We start from the raw sequence: 18,225 nt of genomic DNA, 5'->3' as shown, positions 1-18,225 counted from the left end.
TTACAGCAATATCTAAGGGTTATAATGTCTCCGCGCGCAATTGCGTAGGTTCTGTATGTGGGGTTTGTTGTAGATCACTGCTATCTATTGATCAAATCTCATCGAAATCGGCGAAGAAAGAAAGAAAAATTACACTTTCTATTCCTCATATGAAATAAAAATGTTTTTTTCTATTCTGTGTTACCAAACTCAATCCATTCAGCTTCCCATATGAACAGTTTCTTGTCTTTTTGGATTCCCTCCAAGAACGTGAAATTAATCACAACTTATCTGATATTAAAAAGTTAAAGAAAAAAAACATTTACGTGACAGTTTCCTCTTATTGGAAGATTAAAGTGAAAAAAAAAGAAGAATCTTATGCTAAAAGCCCTAAGAAATAAAAAAACTTGTTAAATGGCCTTTCAGAGTTTAAAATGAAACATGGCTATCTTATTTTTTCATAACAAAATGAAGGGAAGTATCTGTGTAGTTCATGTCGGCCCATACTGGGTTACATCATAAATTCTTCAGAAATGGTCCCCGTGCACCCTCCCCCCCCCCAAAAAAAAAAAAAAAAAAAAAAATTCTACGATAGGTCAAAGGTCAAAGATCAAGTGAAATACATGCTCTCCTATTCATCCAATTAAACCTAGGTCAAGGAAGGTGACCATTCAACACATTTGTGACAAACATGCCATTATAATATTTTGCCAATTTTGTGAAAATGTAATCACACATTGTCCACATGTACTATAGACCATTTAGGAGAATCATGCATTATGGCGGAGGCATACCAGTCGTCATAGCGACATTTCTAGTTTAATATTACAACGAAGATTACGACTATTATTAGCAGTTGGTAATTAAGTGGTGTACGAAGACTAACTCAAACAATACATCATTATATGAGTGGCTATAATGTACAATTGATAAAAACCCAATAAATCTGTTTTTTTTTCTAGGTTATACAGTGCGTATCAAAAAAAGGTAATCCAACTTTGGCGGGCTACTACTTTACAATTGTCAGCTATGGAGAGCTCAATGTTTTAATTCTAATGATATCACAAACCATCAAAAGCTATGCTGCCGGCTGAAAGCAATAACAAATTTACTTCTTGTATATTATAGAAAGAATGGCCACGCGAAAGTAACAAGATTAATGCTCTGTTACTGGGAATTTGAAAACAATAATGACATTGTTTCCATTCCTGTTGTGTCGTTGGTTGTTGGCGTGTTTCCTTTCAAAGAGTGAAAGTAGTAGTAGGTTAATAGATGTCGGCGTTAAAGCTTGTACAATATAACAATATTGGTCAAAGTTTATTATTCCGAAGGTTCATTTTTTTTCCCCAAAGGTTCGTTATTCCGGAGGTTCGTCATGATATAGATAAACGGGCCCAAATTAGTTATTGCTGAAAGCAATAACAAATTTACTTCTTGTATATTATAGAAAGAAAGGCCACGCGAAAGTAACAAGATTAAATGCCCTGTTACTGGGAATTTGAAAACGATAATGACATTGTTTCCATTCCTGTTGTGTCGTTGGTTGTTGGCGTGTTTCCTTTCAAAGAGTGAAAGTAGTAGTAGGTTAATAGATGTCGGCGTTAAAGCTTGTACAATATAACAATATTGGTCAAAGTTTATTATTCCGAAGGTTCATTTTTTTTCCCCAAAGGTTCGTTATTCCGGAGGTTCGTCATGATATAGATAAACGGGCCCAAATTTGTTATTGCTGAAAGCAATAACAAATTTACTTCTTGTATATTATAGAAAGAAAGGCCACGCGAAAGCAACAACCTTCTCGGCTGAAAGTCTTCCTCCTTAACAGAGGCGGTCTCTAATTGCTCACCTGGGGAAAGGGGAGGAGGGACCTGGGGTTCCTCATTATCACACTCTGGTGGGGGCTCATAGGGCAGGGGCACATCATTCGGGGGCACATCATTCGGGGACACATCATTCGGGGACTCATCATTCGAGGGTTCAGGAGCTCGGGGCACCTGATTCACATCAGCAAGCGGGAGGTTCCATGCACTCACACTATTCTCATCAATGTCATCAATCATACGTTCATCATGTTCAAGCTCATGAACACGTTCAAGATTGGCGGAATACCTCTTGGGGTGATTACATTTCGTGGCCGTGGGAGATGGGGGAGGGGGAGGGGCACCCTTGGGAAGGAAATTGCAAGGGAGAAGTAGATTGCGATGAAGAGTTTTGGTCTTCCCACCACCTACTTCTGGGCGTACCATATACACGGGTATGTCTACATTTGGTTGTTTAATGACTACGTGGGGGACCCTACCCCATTTGTCACCAAGCTTGTTCTTGCCTTTTACGCCAACATTTCTGATTAGAACTCGGTCTCCGACTTGGACTTTATTCTCCTTCAGTCTTCTATCGTATAAGGCCTTATTCCTAACACCAGCTTGATCATCACGCTCAGAGACTAGTCGGTACGCGTAATCTAGTCTCTCACGCAGACTCGAGACATAATCGGGGGCATTATGTGACTGATTATCTCGTACATCTAAGCCTAAGTACATGTCAATGGGGAGGCGGGGATGTCTCCCAAACATGAGATAAAAGGGAGAAAACCCAGTAACGTCATGTTTGGTACAGTTGTATGCATGGATCATGGGAGCTACATGTGACTTCCAGTCACTTTTCTTGTCCTCCGTTAATGTCCCAAGCATACTCAGCAGTGTCCGATTCATTCGCTCGCAACTGCCATTTCCCTGGGGGTGGTATGGGGTAGTTCTCGATTTCTGGATTCCAACCAATTTGCACAAATTGTGAATTACATCTGACTCAAAATTTCGTCCCTGGTCAGAATGCAGGCGTTCAGGGAAACCATAATGTACCAAAAAGTTATCAAAAAGGGCCTTTGCAGTGGTATTTGCAGTCTGATTGCGGGTTGGGACGGCAACGGAATAGCGGGTGAAGTGATCAGTTATTACTAATATGTTACTATACCCTCCTTTGGACTCTTCCAGTGTCAAAAAGTCCATGCAAACGAGTTCGAGGGGGCGCGTGGTTTTGATATTGACCATGGGGGCAGTGTTACGTGAGTTTAGGACGCCCTTCCTCCTGACACATCGACCACATGTTATGATGTACTGTTTTACATCACGACCTAGGTGGGGCCAGTAAAACCTACTTCGGACGAGATCAGTAGTTCTCTCTACTCCAAGGTGGCCCATTTCGTCATGTAGGGACTCTATAGCTAACCAGCGGAATTTACGGGGGAGAACTAACTGAAACAACTCTTTCCCTTCGACCACTCTCCGTCGATACAACACACCTTCTCTCAAAACTAATCTGTCCCATTCACGCAGCAACATGTTTACTTCTTGGGATTCTTTCTTACGGATCCTAGTTGGGGGGCAAACTCCACTAGCTATGTAATTAATTACTTTACTAATTACAGGGTCTTCCCTCTGTTCCTGGGCCCAGTTTGGTGGCTCACTGGGGAACTTGGGCTCATTGACATTACTTAGTTCATGGGACGCTTCGCCAGTGCAAGTACTGCCCTGGTGTACGAGTTCAACGAAGGGGCTACTCTCTACATCTACACGCAGCGCATAGTCTATTACAGCCTGTACTGTGTCCTTACCGATAGGGGCTTCCCCGCTAATTGGAGGGGTGGGGTCGGGTGACTCAGACAGAGGTCGGCGGGAGAGGGCATCTGCATCTACATTCATTCGGCCGGAGCGATATGCTATGGTCAAATCATAATTTCCAAGAGCCGCTAGCCAACGGTGCCCTGCAGCATCCAGTTTGGCAGTGGTGAGGACGTACGTGAGGGGATTATTATCGGTGACAACATGGACTTTATTTCCATACAAGAAGTCGTGAAATTTCTCTGTCACAGCCCATTTAAGAGCCAAAAATTCTAACTTATGGGCAGGGCAATTTCGTTCGCTGGGATTGAGTGTCCGGCTACCATAGGCAATTACCCTCTCTCTGCCTTCCTCGTCTACTTGGTATAGGGCTGCGCCTAAACCTTGTGTACTGGCATCCGTATGCAGAATGAATGGTTTTGAGAAATCTGCATACTGAAGCACAGGTGGGCTAGTCAAGTGGTCTTTAATTTGCTGAAAAGCATCACTATGCCTCTTGCTCCAGACCCATGGTGGTGCTACGGGGGGACGGGAGAATTTGGTCTTGCCCCTTCTGCGCTTGGGGCCTCCGAGAAGTTCATGCAAAGGACTAGCTATTTTGGAGAGATTTGGGATGAATTTGCGATAATAGCTAGCTAGGCCGAGAAAAGATCGCAGTTCCTTTACGTTTTGTGGGGTAGGCCAATTTCGAACTGATTCAGTTTTGTCGGGATCGGTTTCAATTCCCTCAGCCGAGAGAATGTGTCCGAGGTATTTCACTCGGGTCTGGAGAAGCTTACATTTTGATGCTTTTAGCTTGAAACCGTGCTCAGCAAGACGTTGTATTACAGCTTCTAGTCTAGATACGTGTTCCTCAACTGTCTTACCAAACACGATTATGTCGTCTAGGTAGACGACGCAGGAGGTGTGATTGAGGTCCCCCAAACACTTTTCCATGGCGCGCTGAAATGTGCTTGGCGCATTGCACAAGCCAAACGGCATCCGATTACACTCCCACAATCCCAAAGGAGGGGGTAAGACAAATGCTGTTTTGTGTTTGTCTTTCTCGGCTATTTCTAGCTGCCAATACCCGGATTTGAGATCCAGTGAGCTAAACCACTTTGCTCCCTGCATCATTTGCAATGTCTCATCAATCCGTGGTAAGGCATACGAGTCTCGAATTGTCTTTCCATTTAGTTTCCGAAAGTCTATACAGAATCTGAGTGAGCCATCCTTTTTCCTTACAAGAACCACGGGGCTGGCATAAGGGGAAAAGGACTCTCGGATGACATTTGCCTTGTGCATTGATTGGAGGTGTTCTCGTACCTCGGCATACATCGAGGGGGGTATGCGTCGGTATCTCTCTCTGAAAGGTTGGGAATCGGTGAGAGGGATTGTGTGCTCAATTATGTCGCTATGGCCTAAATCAATGTCTGACTGGCTGAACGCATGTGGGTAATTGCTAATTACTCGAGTGACACGCTCAACATCTTCAGGTGATGCAGGGGAGTTAGAAAAATCTAGCCCTTCTACAATCCCATCCCTACTTCCTACGTCCTGGCCATTTATAGATTGCGAATTGACATTAATTGTACCCTCAACATCGCACAGATACATTTCACCAAATATCATGTTACGATAGATCCACACAGGACTGTCTGACTGGTTTTGTACTAAGACTGGGACCCTTCTAGCCTTTTGGTTTTCTTTTGTTATCCTGATAACATTCTGATCAATTTGAACACCAAGCGGTAGTCTATTTGGTGTCCTAGGCTCTACTATTACGTCATAAGCTCTGCCTGCAGCTGGGAGAGGGGCTTCCCCATCTAGGATTATGGCCTGTTTGGGAGGAATCCTAACTGCGCGCTTGGCTGCACTCCTAACTACCCCTATTTTACCTTTCGGGTTCACACCTACTGGTAACTGCATGCACTGGTATACTAATCGCCACACCCGGTCAGTTTGTTGATCCGTCACAAAGTTTTCCCCAAACATCAGCACACCTCGTTCAACACAAATTTGAATCACATTCGTACCTACACACAAAGGGACTTTCCTGTTGTATGGGGTATCTTGCACAATCAAAACTGGGGCATCTATGTCAAAATCAGTGCTTGGGAGAGAACCAGGGAGACGAATTGAAAGTTCAACATAACCTAAATACGGAACAGGTTGACCATTTGCACCCTCAACTCGAAGAAAATCATCAAGACTGCGTAGTGGGACTCTGGGGAAATGTGACTCATAGAACGATTTTGACAAGGTGGTTATTTGTGATCCAGTATCTAGAAGACATTTACACCTATTTCCATTAATGATAGCGACTGCCTCATTAGCTGTACCTACCATTTTGTCTACGATTTGTTTAGGGGGGCCCTGTGTGGTTGCCTTGTGAGTACCAACGTGGCCTACTGCCCGCCCCGTGGCAGAGGCCCGTTCCTGTTTAAAGGGTAGTCAGAGTTTGCCGGTTGAGACATTAGGGGAGGGATGGATTCCATGGGTGGAGCAAAGGAGGGGTGGGGTGGCTGAAATTGGGGTCTCCTTCTCGGGGCATTACATTCTCGAGCATAGTGGCCAAGACGCCCACAATTATAGCAGGGTCCATTTGGGGCACGGGGGCGCATTGATTGCAATTGGGATCCATGACTAGCTAATTCCATTTCTTGTAATTTCTCCCGGAGTTCCCTGATTTCCTTTTCTAACTCAGGGTGGTTTTCTTTTGGCCTTTGAGCTTGGGTAGCATGGGCACCTACTCTGGGGCGGGGGTGTTGGGGGGTAGAGTGGAAGTTACAGAAGTCTTGTGCCTCCTGTTCGACCAATCTGGACGCTCTAACAAGTTCATCAAAGGATTTCACAGCATCATACTTGTGGCGGACGGCCTGTTTTATCGCCTCATTTGATAACCCCTTCCAAAAAACTACACGCAAGGTTTCATCCTTAGCAGAAGGCGACAGGCCACCCCTCTGTTCCGCTTTGTCTACTGCAAGTTGTAACCGTGCACTGTATGCAGTGACGTTTTCCCCTGGGTTCTGTTTTGTGGAGTAGAGCTGTTGGAGTAGTACAGCTCCAGACTCTACTGTTCCATAAAAGCCGTCTAACTTCTGAACAATTTCTTCCACCTTTGCGTCCACCCCCATATTTAATATTAATTGGCCTGCCTCTCCTCTTAGGGAGCGACGCACTAATCTAGCAAGGGAGGCAGGGCTGCATCCTTCTTCTAATTTGAGGCATTCAATTTCTTGCCTCCACACCTCGAAAGAGACTTCTCCCCCCTTAGGTTTGGACTCCCCCGAGAACAGGGATAGTTTCAGGGGACTCTGAATTATCGTTTGGGACTGGGACATAGGGTTACGTGGGGGCTCTGGATCAATTGGGACTTCAACCTTAAGTACTAGGTGGGATTTGGGCACTCCCATCACTTCTAACTCATTGCCTTCCAATTCCTTACCATTTAATTTAGCCACCACCTCAGCTGCTACACTCTTGTTTGCAAATGCACAGTGGGCATTTCCAGTGGGCTCCCCAGTCAGGCAATCCTTCCCAAATACTATGCGAATTGCCTCACCTACCGTACCTAAATGAGTTTTCAATGTCTCCTCAGTAGTTTGGGGGTTAAGCTTACGGACTAGAATAACACAATCCCCTTGCAAAGCAGCCATAATGTCTAGACAACAAGACTACAAAAAGAAAATCAAAATATGCCAACAAGCAAATAGATAATTATATTATCGGAATTAGCAAGTGAAACCTACTCCCTCACTCACTCAAATCACCACAAGATATAAATAAATTCACAGACAAGTATGATGAAAAATCATCACCACGACATACAATGCATGGAGTTCAGCAGGTAGTACGAATGACACACTTCATTTCATAGCACGCCACAGCCATACAAATTGTTTCCCAAACAAAGTTATGCTGTCATGCCTTCCAAATGCTTACGCACATCAGTACCATACAAATTTATACTGTCATGCGTCCTTAAATTTTGTTGAGCAACACGCAAACACAAACTCAAACTTCAGGTAATTAAAGTGAGAAAGCTGGAGAAATTTGATATTCAAATTAGGGAAAAGTAGGAGCAGTCTGTTACTAATAATAATATGCTGTTCACATATAAGATAATATTCTGTCAGCAATCACTCCTCTGAATCCAGTGAGAAATATTGATAGCTTAAATTAAATAAGACTGTGAAGACACTAACATTAATGTTCTGATTAAAGCACTATGAAAAACTGTAACAGTAAGCCAATCACAAATCACGACTTCATTAGACATCAATCATAATTACCAAACAGAAACATTACCTATATCTCATGCCTGGGTGATCAAAATAAAGCAAAATAGTCGCTGGGTCTTTGGGGGAAATTTTGAATTAAAAAAAAAAAATTGGGGCTTCAAGGGTTTAAACTTCCTAAAACAAATTCAAAAGTAGAGCATCGTGCTGATGACGCACTGAAGGTCTGGAGTTCCGTCTCGCACCCCCTCACACGCCTTACCTCGCCAAGAATTATTGGGAGTTCAGACTCACGGTATGTGGCTAAGTTTAGGTCTGTTAGCTCGCCACTATCGAGGTGAGGGTCGAGTTAACAAATAAACCACCGAAAAAAAAGAGAGAATAATTTAGAAAATTAATTAGTTAAATACAGTCAAATAAACCCGTTTGTGGAAATTGATTTGGGATCACAATAATCAACTTTATTCACCCGCCACCCAGGCGTGAAATATCAATGACAAACAGGTTGGTATAAATTATTTAACAAAATGTGATCATTTCAATACAATAACCAATCGGCAGCTTATCAATTCTCACACACATCACACTCTCAAACACACTGACCTTTTAGTTGTTTCTATTCGGGGAAGGGATAGGGAAAGTTAGTGGGGAAATGAAGTTAGTATGTGTGGCCACTTACTATTATTATTGTTTGACGCGAGTGTCCAAATGTCCGAAGAAATGTGCACACAAAATATGAACGCGAAGGTCCTCCTTTGACGACACGGGTGACAGCAGGGATGGGGTGTCTCGACTCCGGGGATGGTGCGTCTACTGCAGGGATGGGGCGTCTCCAGGGATGGGGCGGCTCGGGGAGTGGGGCATCTCAGGAACAAGGCATCTACTGGGCTGGATTTCCTTTGCTCGTTGTATACAGGTTTAACACGGGCGTTGCCGATTGGGGTTCTTCTTCTTTGAATAGATGTATTTAAATTGATGAAGGCGTGGAGTTTTGATAAAATAGTCCCGTTGACAAAACTGGTATTATTTTGTTGTTCCGAATGAAATTACTGGCGTTCACAGCAGTCCGATTTTCGTTGCTTAGGTTTCGAAGGAAGTTACTGATGTTGATAACTACAAGTTCAATTTCCAGTCGAAACTTGGACTATATTTCAAAGATGTGCAGCTTCGGAAAAATTAGTAAGTTACAGATGAATAGTGGAGATGAACGGGAACTGGAATACGGGAGCCGAGATAGGGTTGGAGTTGGGGCTGGGACTGGGACTTCGGCCGGGGCGGCTCGGGGACTGGTCTCTCTGCTTCTCGACTCGACTCCACACTTCTTCTTCACTCAGGATTTGGGGTAAAGGCTGGGGATATATAGGTCATTACACATTCATTAACACACCCACTAAAACAGCTCACTTCACGCCCACATCACTCCTCATCTTAATCTTACTCTTTATATTTCCATCCCATAATGATTATTTTTTGGGGAGGTCCTGAGATTAGCCTAAAATGATTGTCATCTTGGATAAGTCATCTCATTGGTCCTAAGTATCATGATCCGCCTACAAGGGATGACAGATTAATACAAGAAATGTTCCAGGAATTAACCAAGTTGTCTTGGACATTTAAACCACGAGTCATTAGAGGGCTCCATTGGGATAGTGGTCAAGACAGATGTGTGACAGGTTGGGAGACAGTCGACGCCATCACCACTCAATATAACACAAAAATCTGGCGGAAGTTTCCTCCTGGAGTTTGGGATAATTTATCTAAATATCAACACTTTGGGCTTTCAACATTGCCGCTTGCATCCGACGGTGGATGACTCACAATGGCTGTTTCTGGCTAATGTTATGATCACTCCGGCCAGTCCATCCGAGCTGCCTGTCTATAAATCAAAAGGGTCTTTGTTTTGGGGAGTTACGTATAAAAAGGGCAATGACTGTCGAGGGTCAAGAACCTACTAGCAGAAACTTTAACCTTGCACGTAACAGAATTGGGGAACTAGTCTACAAATTCAGACACAAGAGGGGGTATATGTCTGTCGCCTTACATATATATATATATATATATATATATATTACATATAGATATAGATATATTATATATACATAGTTATAGTATATACATGCACACATACATACATACACGCATGCATAGTTAATGTTCCCTCAGACATTTCCCTCATGTTTTATAGATCCATGCATTAAGGTCTACTTAACCATAACATTTTTTTTCTCTCTCTCTCTCATTTTTGTATAATATTGATTATTAGTCACTCCTAACGGATTTAACAACCAAGTTTACGTTGTATTGCATTTAAATCAACCCATGAAATCATTTTCTATAAAAAAAAAACCCACAGAATTTGAAAGCGACTGGATTTGACTTGCAACTATTCGTTTTTATCAATGCCATTCCTTGGTATTTGTAATCTATTTATTAGTTTCTTGGCAATAATACACGTATGAGCAATATGTTTAAAAACCATCAGGCGAATCACCAAAGAATGAGAACACGTATGTGCGATCTTATCTTAAAAAGATAAATTGATTTCATGCTAGAGCATGGTGAGAAATATTTCGCTTGTGCGGTATACATGTAACTCTTATTTCGACATCTAAATAAAGCATTCGAGTTTGATGTTCCATGAATGCATTAATGGCGTATTGAATAAATTCACGAAATTCATGACTGAGCTCATTTCCCCTGCATGAATGCCTGTGGGCGATACTGGAGGTGTGAGTATGTGTGTGAAGATGATCAGAAGAATGAGAGTTGATGAAGAGAAGTTTGATTAATATCGATATGTTGGAAACCCCTATCCAGGTAAGCCCGTTTCGGCCGTCATGAAATTACACCTCTCGTAATGCCTTCATTCTATTTGATGAAAAAAGACGTAAACTAAAAGTGAAGCTGAGTAGATCAAAGGTGATAGCGAATAAAAAATTTAATTTGTTTTCATATTCTACAAGATTTAATGATATTTAATCAATAATTTGGATGTAAGAAGTGATAGAGTCTCATACTTGCAATGATTATTATAGTATTACACGCGTTAGCAAGTGCGGAAGTCGACATTACCCTTAAATTTCTGTATAACCGTATTGAACCTTTTCCCTTTAATGTCGTGTAACTTTTTAAGAAATTGGTGTATTTAATAGCCGCTTTCACAGAATAGTACTTATTTATGGGGTTTAACTTAAGGAAAATTCCGATGTTATTTGTAAACAGAAATTAAATGTATGGAAAAAACATTACTGAAATCTGTATTTCTTGGGAAAAATGTATTTAAAAAAATCCTTCCTTCCTTAGTATTTCATAACAACAACTATTTATTACATAAAACGGGGTATTAACTTGTAGGAAATCTAATTCTCTTTAATATGATACAATTTTTATGGTAATTTGATATTCTTAACTAAAATTATTCAAAAATAATCCGTATCCTAGCAACGGGCGGCGGCCATCTTAGAAGTATGCAAATTAGACGCACGCGCAACCCTTTTTTTCCGCTGGCGACAAGCAGATTCGCAAAATACAGGTTCTGACGATCTTCGAACACATCGTAGATTTTTCTTTTTTTTGGGGGGGGGGGGGGTGCACGGGGACCATTTCTGAAGAATAGTAACTCAGTATGGGCCGACATGAACTACACAGATACTTCCCTTCATTTTGTTATGAAAAAATAAGATAGCCATGTTTCATTTTAAGCTCTGAAAGGCCATTTAACAAGTTCTTTATTTCTTAGGGCTTTTAGCATAAGATTCTTCTTTTTTTTTCACTTTAATCTTCCAATAAGAGGAAACTGTCACGTCAAATTTTTTTCTTTAACTTTTTAATATCAGATAAGTTGTGATTTTGGAGGGAATCCAAAAAGACAAGAAACTGTTCATATGGAAGCTGAATGGATTGAGTTTGGTAACACAGAATAGAAAAAAAAAAACATTTTTTATTTCATATAAGGAATAGAAAGTGTAATTTTTCTTTCTTTCTTCGCCGATTTCGATGAGATTTGATCAATAGATAGCAGTGATCTACAACAAACCCCACATACAGAACCTACGCAATTGCGCGCGGAGACATTATAACCCTTAAATATTGCTGTAAAACCTATTGAACCTTATCCCCTTTAATGTCGTGTAACTTTTAAAGGAACTGGTGTATTGGAAAGCCGTTTTCACATGATAATAGCTATGTTTGGGGGATAATTTTAGGAAATTTCAAATGTTATTTGTAAATGCATATTAGATGTATGGAAAAGAACATTATAACCAAATTCCGTATCTTTTTAGAAAAATGCTAAAAAAAAATAATTCCTTCCTTAATATTTCATGACAACAACTATTTATCCCATCAAATGGGGTATCAGCTTGTAAGAAATTTAATTCTCTTCAAAATGATACCATTTTTATGGTAATTTGTTATTCCTAACTAAAGTTATTCAAAAATAATCCGTCTCCTAGCAACGGGCGGCGGCCATCTTAGAAATATGCAAATAAGACGCGCGCGCAACCTTTTTTTCCGCTGGCGACAACCGGATTCGGAAAATACAGGTTCTGACGATCTTCGAACATATCGTAGAATTTTGTTTTAGGGGGGGTGCACGGGGACCCTTTCTGGCTGCTAGACTAATAAGCCTACTCGTAAGGTCTGATCGTATAGTGTGCGTTGGCAGGTCGTACGACTGGGTCCTATGGTCCTAAGGTCGTATAGTCGTGAGTCGTGTAGTGTGCGGCGGGCTTTAGATCGTCCTAAGAACCTTGCTCTCATACGTCTTTCGTTTCTCTCTTCTCTGTCATTTATTGTGTAGGACCTCGAAAAATTCATGCAGAGCTCTGGTGACGATGGCGTCATCTTATTCTCCCTCGGGACGTACTTTTCCGAGGCCGTCACTCGGACCAAGCCGGAGATTGCCGAAATGTTCGCCACAGCCTTCGGCCGGCTGCCACAGAAAGTCATCTGGCAAACCAAAGATGCGGCGAACCTGACTCTCCCGTGCAACGTGTTGACGGTTCCTTGGGTTCCTCAAAACGACTTGTTGGGTAAGAAATAATTTTGAACACGATTGGAAATATCTGCTAAAAGCTATAAAACGTTTACTGGTAGTTTCTCTCACAAGATAATACTTGTATCGTGCACATATAGATTTCAAATGCCACAGACCATCATTTATCAGTCCATAGGCGCCGGAAGTGGGGGGGCAGGGGGGGCGGCCGCCCCCCCAATCCAAAAAGTGGGGGGGCAAAACGCATTTTTGCCCCCCCAAAAAGCCCCCCCCAAAAAAAAAAAAATAAATAAATAAATAAATAAATAAACAAATAAATAAAAATAGATAAAATAAGATAGATATGTATATAAATGAATAAACGCGAAAAAACATAGCTACAAACGGCAGTTTTTGGACTGTAAAATGTCAAAATTTCCAAGCTCGCTCGCTCCGCTCGCTCGCATTCAATCGCTATGCCATTCTCCTAATGTTGTTGCCAGTAATTGCCAACAGTTGCGCCTGGGCCGCCCCCCCCCCCTTCATTTCCAAAGCTAAAAATATATATTTATATAGCTACAAGCGGCAGTTTGGGGACTGTAAAATGTCAAAATTAATCGTCAAATTTATTCGTTATGCCATTTTCCTAACGTTGCAGCAAGTAATTGCCAGCAGTTGAGCCCGGTGCGCCTCCCCCTTAATTTCCAAAGCGAAAAACATAGCTACAATGGCAGTTTTTGGACCGTAGAATATCAAAATTTTCAAGCTCGCTCGCTTCGCTTGCTCGCATTGAATCATTATGCCATTCTCCTAATGTTGCAGCCAGTAATTGCCAGCAGTTGCGCCCGATGCGCCCCATTAATTTCCAAAGCGAAAGATATAGCTACAAACGCCAGTTTCGGGACTGTAGAATGTCAAAATTTTCAAGCTCGCTCGCTTCGCTCGCTCGCATTGAATGGTTATGCCATTCTCCTAATGTTGCTGCCAGTAATTGCCATCAGTTGCACCCGATGCGCCCCCATTAATTTTCAAAGCGAAAGATATAGCTACAAACGCCAGTTTCGGGACTGTAGAATGTCAAAATTTTCAAGCTCGCTCGCTTCGCTCGCTCGCATTGAATGGTTATGCCATTCTCCTAATGTTGCTGCCAGCAATTGCCATCAGTTGCACCCGATGCGACCCCATTAATTTTCAAAGCGAAAGATATGGCTACAAACGCCAGTTTTGGGACTGTAGAATGTCAAAATTTTCAAGCTCGCTCGCTTCGCTCGCTCGCATTGAATGGTTATGCCATTCTCCTAATGTTGCCGCCAGTCATGCCAGTAATTGCCAGCAGTTGCGCCCGATGCCTCCCCCCCCCCCTTAATTTCCAAAGCGAAAGATATAGCTACAAACGGCAGTTTGGGGACTGTAAAATGTCAAAATTTTCAAGCTCTCTCGCTCCGCTCGCTCGCATTTCATTGTTATGCAATTCTCCTGATGTTGCTGACAGTATATAATTTGTCGTTTCACACCGTCATTCCATAATCCATGTAAGGAAAACTTACAATGTTGCTCAATGACTGCGTTGTTGAATGTATCACATTCCGTAATGTATTGTAGTCCCATTATTGCGCACGCACACACGCACATGCATACACACCGTCAAAATTACTTTTCCACAAGGTGCCCACCCCCAATGTTTCGACCCACCGTACGCCACTTTACATTATATATATATATATATATATATATATATATATGTATATATGTATATATATATGTACACACACAGACACACAGACACACATATATATATACATATATATATATATATATATAGGTGTGTGTGTGTGTGTGTGTGTGTATTGTGTAACATATGGTCTATCGTGAGCCCCCTCCAATATTTGCCCCCCCAATCCAAAACTGCTTCCGGCGCGCCTGTTTATCACACTTTGACATCATGTAAAGCACTGAGCTGTTTTATGCGAGTGAAAGATGTGTCTTGATTTGGGTGCAGTCAGATTGTCCAGCAGTCATTATGCAATTCATTTGACCTTCGAAACTAACTCCTCGATAACACTTTCTAACAAGGGAAAGAATCCTGTGGTTATGATATCTAGCTGTACACTGAGCCAACTCCTACCCGATATATATTTTCTTTGTTTTGCAAGTAATGTGACCATCTGCCAATTCTTTCTATTGGCCACTACTTCCGAATCACACGTAGTAAAAATTGCAGTAAAAGCAACATTGTATACTATAAAAACAATTCGGTTTGAGCGCGCTATGAATACCACCACCAGTAATACTATTCCCTTGTCACGCCTCTGGTAACGAAGGTCACCCAAAGACCAGAGTGTTTCTCTACCACGGCGGGAATAACGGTTTCCAGGAGGCCTGCTACCACGGGGTACCTCTCGTGGTCTTTCCTCTTCAAGGTGACCAGTACGACATTGGAGCAAGGGTGGAGAAGAGAGGAATCGGGCGGCAACTCGACAAGATGCACCTGACTGCTGAGAACATTTATGAAGCTCTGAATGACGTTATCAGAGATCCAAGGTTCGTTAAAAACATTGGCATAATGTCCTATGTCATATGATGCAATAAACAATAATATCACTGACATGCCGTTATCACTAATATCATCCAAGTTAGATCATCATTTTCGAGTATGATATAAGCCTTTATCACAAATTTTCTGGTCAAAGACTTTTTGCTTTACCTTCATTTATTATGGCGATATTTCTCGCAATGATGAAACTGTATGAAAAAAAAAAAAACACCACACACCAAAAAACACACATTATTCGCAGAATTGCTGGAACCGCAGACGGTTCATAGAAATCCGATATTAGATTGAACAATTGCGGAATTAGATCAAAAGTTTTGCCAACTACATAAGTTAGCGAAAAATACGAGGAGATGTCTCATTTCCTCACAATTTTGCAATTGATTTTAACACAAAAATATCACATCTTGGTGTAGAAATATAGGTAGGCCGACTTTACAACTGCAATGTATACCGTCAAATTGTAACTCTCTCAGCGACTTGTACGGATGTATCGTAAATTATAGATAGTGATTACAAATATCAGGTTTTGATTGATGCGTTCAATAGCAAATACCACCTCTGCCCCCCCCCCCCCCCGAAAAAATAACTATTACTGATAGTATACCACGCTACTACAACCCCTCCCCCCCCCCCCCCCCAAAAAAAAAAAAATGACGCGAACGAGATCAACTTTCTCTTTTCGATTTTATTTCACAGCACCGAATATTCACGTAAAGCTTAATTGGAAACCTACCACCGATGTGCGATGTGGCTGCAACTGATAATGTATTTTCTGAAAACATGTACAACTTTTAAATACTATAACTTTGTAACATCCCTTTTTTCTGAAAGTTGTGACATGATTTATGATTGTACTCTACTTTTTAGAGTCAACTCGAATATGGAAGGGAATTAAAAAGTATACTCCATGATACCCATATGATGAGAATAATAATGCTCGATTTGTATGTCCTTTTGTCTAGGTATGCAAGGACGGCAAAACAGGTGTCAGCAATCATGAATGACCAACCGTTGTCACCACGTGATCGAGCGGCTCATTGGATTGAACACGTGATCAAATATGGCGGAGATTATCTACGTTCAAAAGGACCCGAGCTGTCGTTAGTCCAGTATTACATGATCGACGTACTAGCTTTATATCTTACCTTATTTCTAATTATGCTAATCTTCCTATTTCTCGTTTTGCGCTGTGGATTGTCCCTGCTGTTGCGAATTGTTTGTGGAAAGACAAAGCAGAAAAAAGAGTAATGTCTTCAGCATGTACAACTCTCCGAACATTTTCTTAATCTTACCTTATAGAGATGATTACATTCGATTCTTCTTTTTCCGCCGCATCGTTTCACGTCACGGTTATAGAACTCCTTAAAATAAGTTCTGCAATTAAAGTTTGATATATCATATTTCTCTTATACCCGCATTATCTTCATTGAATATGACGTCATAAGAAAGCCTGATTAATTATCTTATTTTATCAATGCAGAAATTAGAGCACTTTCAAAAACTCCCGTTTCCTAGACATTAGATGACTGTTTGGTCAACCTCTATGTTTGATTTCAGTCTGCAGATACTACTGCAGTTTTAAATTCATGGATGAAGCCTGGAATCTATTGATAATCTCACTATGCATTCTTTTCAGTTACGCACATTCCTTTCCTGAAACGACAAAGCAAACAGGAATTACACTGTTTGACATTAACATGTTTGCTCTATTTTGCAACATTTCACATTTGACCTTTCCTCATACTCAGTCTTACTGTGCATTCCAGGAATGCATGATGTAATAGTGAGTTGTCGTTGTAAATAAAATTAATCAGGCTTTCTTATGATGTCACATTTGAATGAAATGATGTAGTTTTAAGAGAATTATGATACATCGAATTGGAATTGCAGAACTTTTTTTTTTGAGGGATTTATATTCTGACATAATTATACAATGTGTCCGAAACTAAACTTGAATGGACCGTTTCACTCAATCTTGGCACAAGAGAAAGAGAGGGGGGAAATGAATGTGTGTAATTTATGTGACCGTCCATCAAAAAAAAAAAAAAAAAAAAAAAAAGCAAGAGAAAGTCTAATTTTTATACGTTAAAATTAAAATAGGGTCAACCCAGTGAATGTTGAGTTTGTATACCAATGCAAGGCCGGCGAAACGGGGGCGGGGGTAGGATGGGGCTCGGGCACCCACTTTTTTTTTTCTTCTTTTTTTTTTTTTTTTTTGCGCCCGTACATAGGAATATGATGTCACCACTTTGGGCCAACACATTTTATTATAAGAGATGATGAAATGAATATAAAATATCTATTAAACACTCTGCAAAGGAATTGAGGACAGTCGGATAATTCGTTCAAAAGTTTGTTATTGCTAATATTTTGATCAATAATGTATGTGCTGCCCTCTACGAATGGGAACCGTACATTTGTGTTGCCACAAAAGTAGAACGTTGAAAAGATGCCCTAAATGATACAGACTTCACAGTGGGGTATCGAAAGACTCAGTAGCAACCGTCACACTGGCAAAAATTGAAAATAAATGAAATGCACATAATGATACATATTATGGAATGAAAAGTCGCAGGAGTCTTTTGTTATGATGAAGAAATTAACCCACCGCTAATCTCACAGAGTCGCCTATAATGTAGATGCACGTTTTAATAAGGATAAAATACGGGTGAAAGTAGAGTGAAGTGCATGAAAACACATTGTCAGAGATCGTATACAAGAAAACAGCACCGTTATAACGAGCTAGCGTTACAGAAGTACAGTCTGTAGCGGTGCTCTTTCTCGGATATTTCTTTTCCGTGCATATTGTTTCACCTCCTGAACACAAAAGAGAGAAAAAGCTCGGCTATAAGGACTTGCCATTTTTAGCGAAGATATTTT

At 41.1% G+C, this 18,225-nt stretch overlaps 1 protein-coding gene across 1 annotated transcript in view; it reads left to right on the top strand.

The window, feature by feature from the left end:
• Positions 1-16,593, top strand: part of LOC140234972 (UDP-glucuronosyltransferase 2B20-like) — a 28,815-nt gene extending 12,222 nt beyond the window's left edge. Inside the window, 3 exon segments of the mRNA XM_072315009.1 lie at positions 12,618-12,849; positions 15,113-15,332; positions 16,308-16,593. Coding sequence (XP_072171110.1) covers positions 12,618-12,849; positions 15,113-15,332; positions 16,308-16,593 — 738 coding nt within the window.
• Positions 16,594-18,225: the final 1,632 nt, after the last annotated feature.

The sequence above is a fragment of the Diadema setosum genome, chromosome 11 (assembly GCF_964275005.1).
Source record: "Diadema setosum chromosome 11, eeDiaSeto1, whole genome shotgun sequence".
In the NCBI taxonomy this organism is placed as follows: domain Eukaryota; kingdom Metazoa; phylum Echinodermata; class Echinoidea; order Diadematoida; family Diadematidae; genus Diadema; species Diadema setosum.
This window is presented reverse-complemented; position numbering and strand designations above follow the sequence as displayed.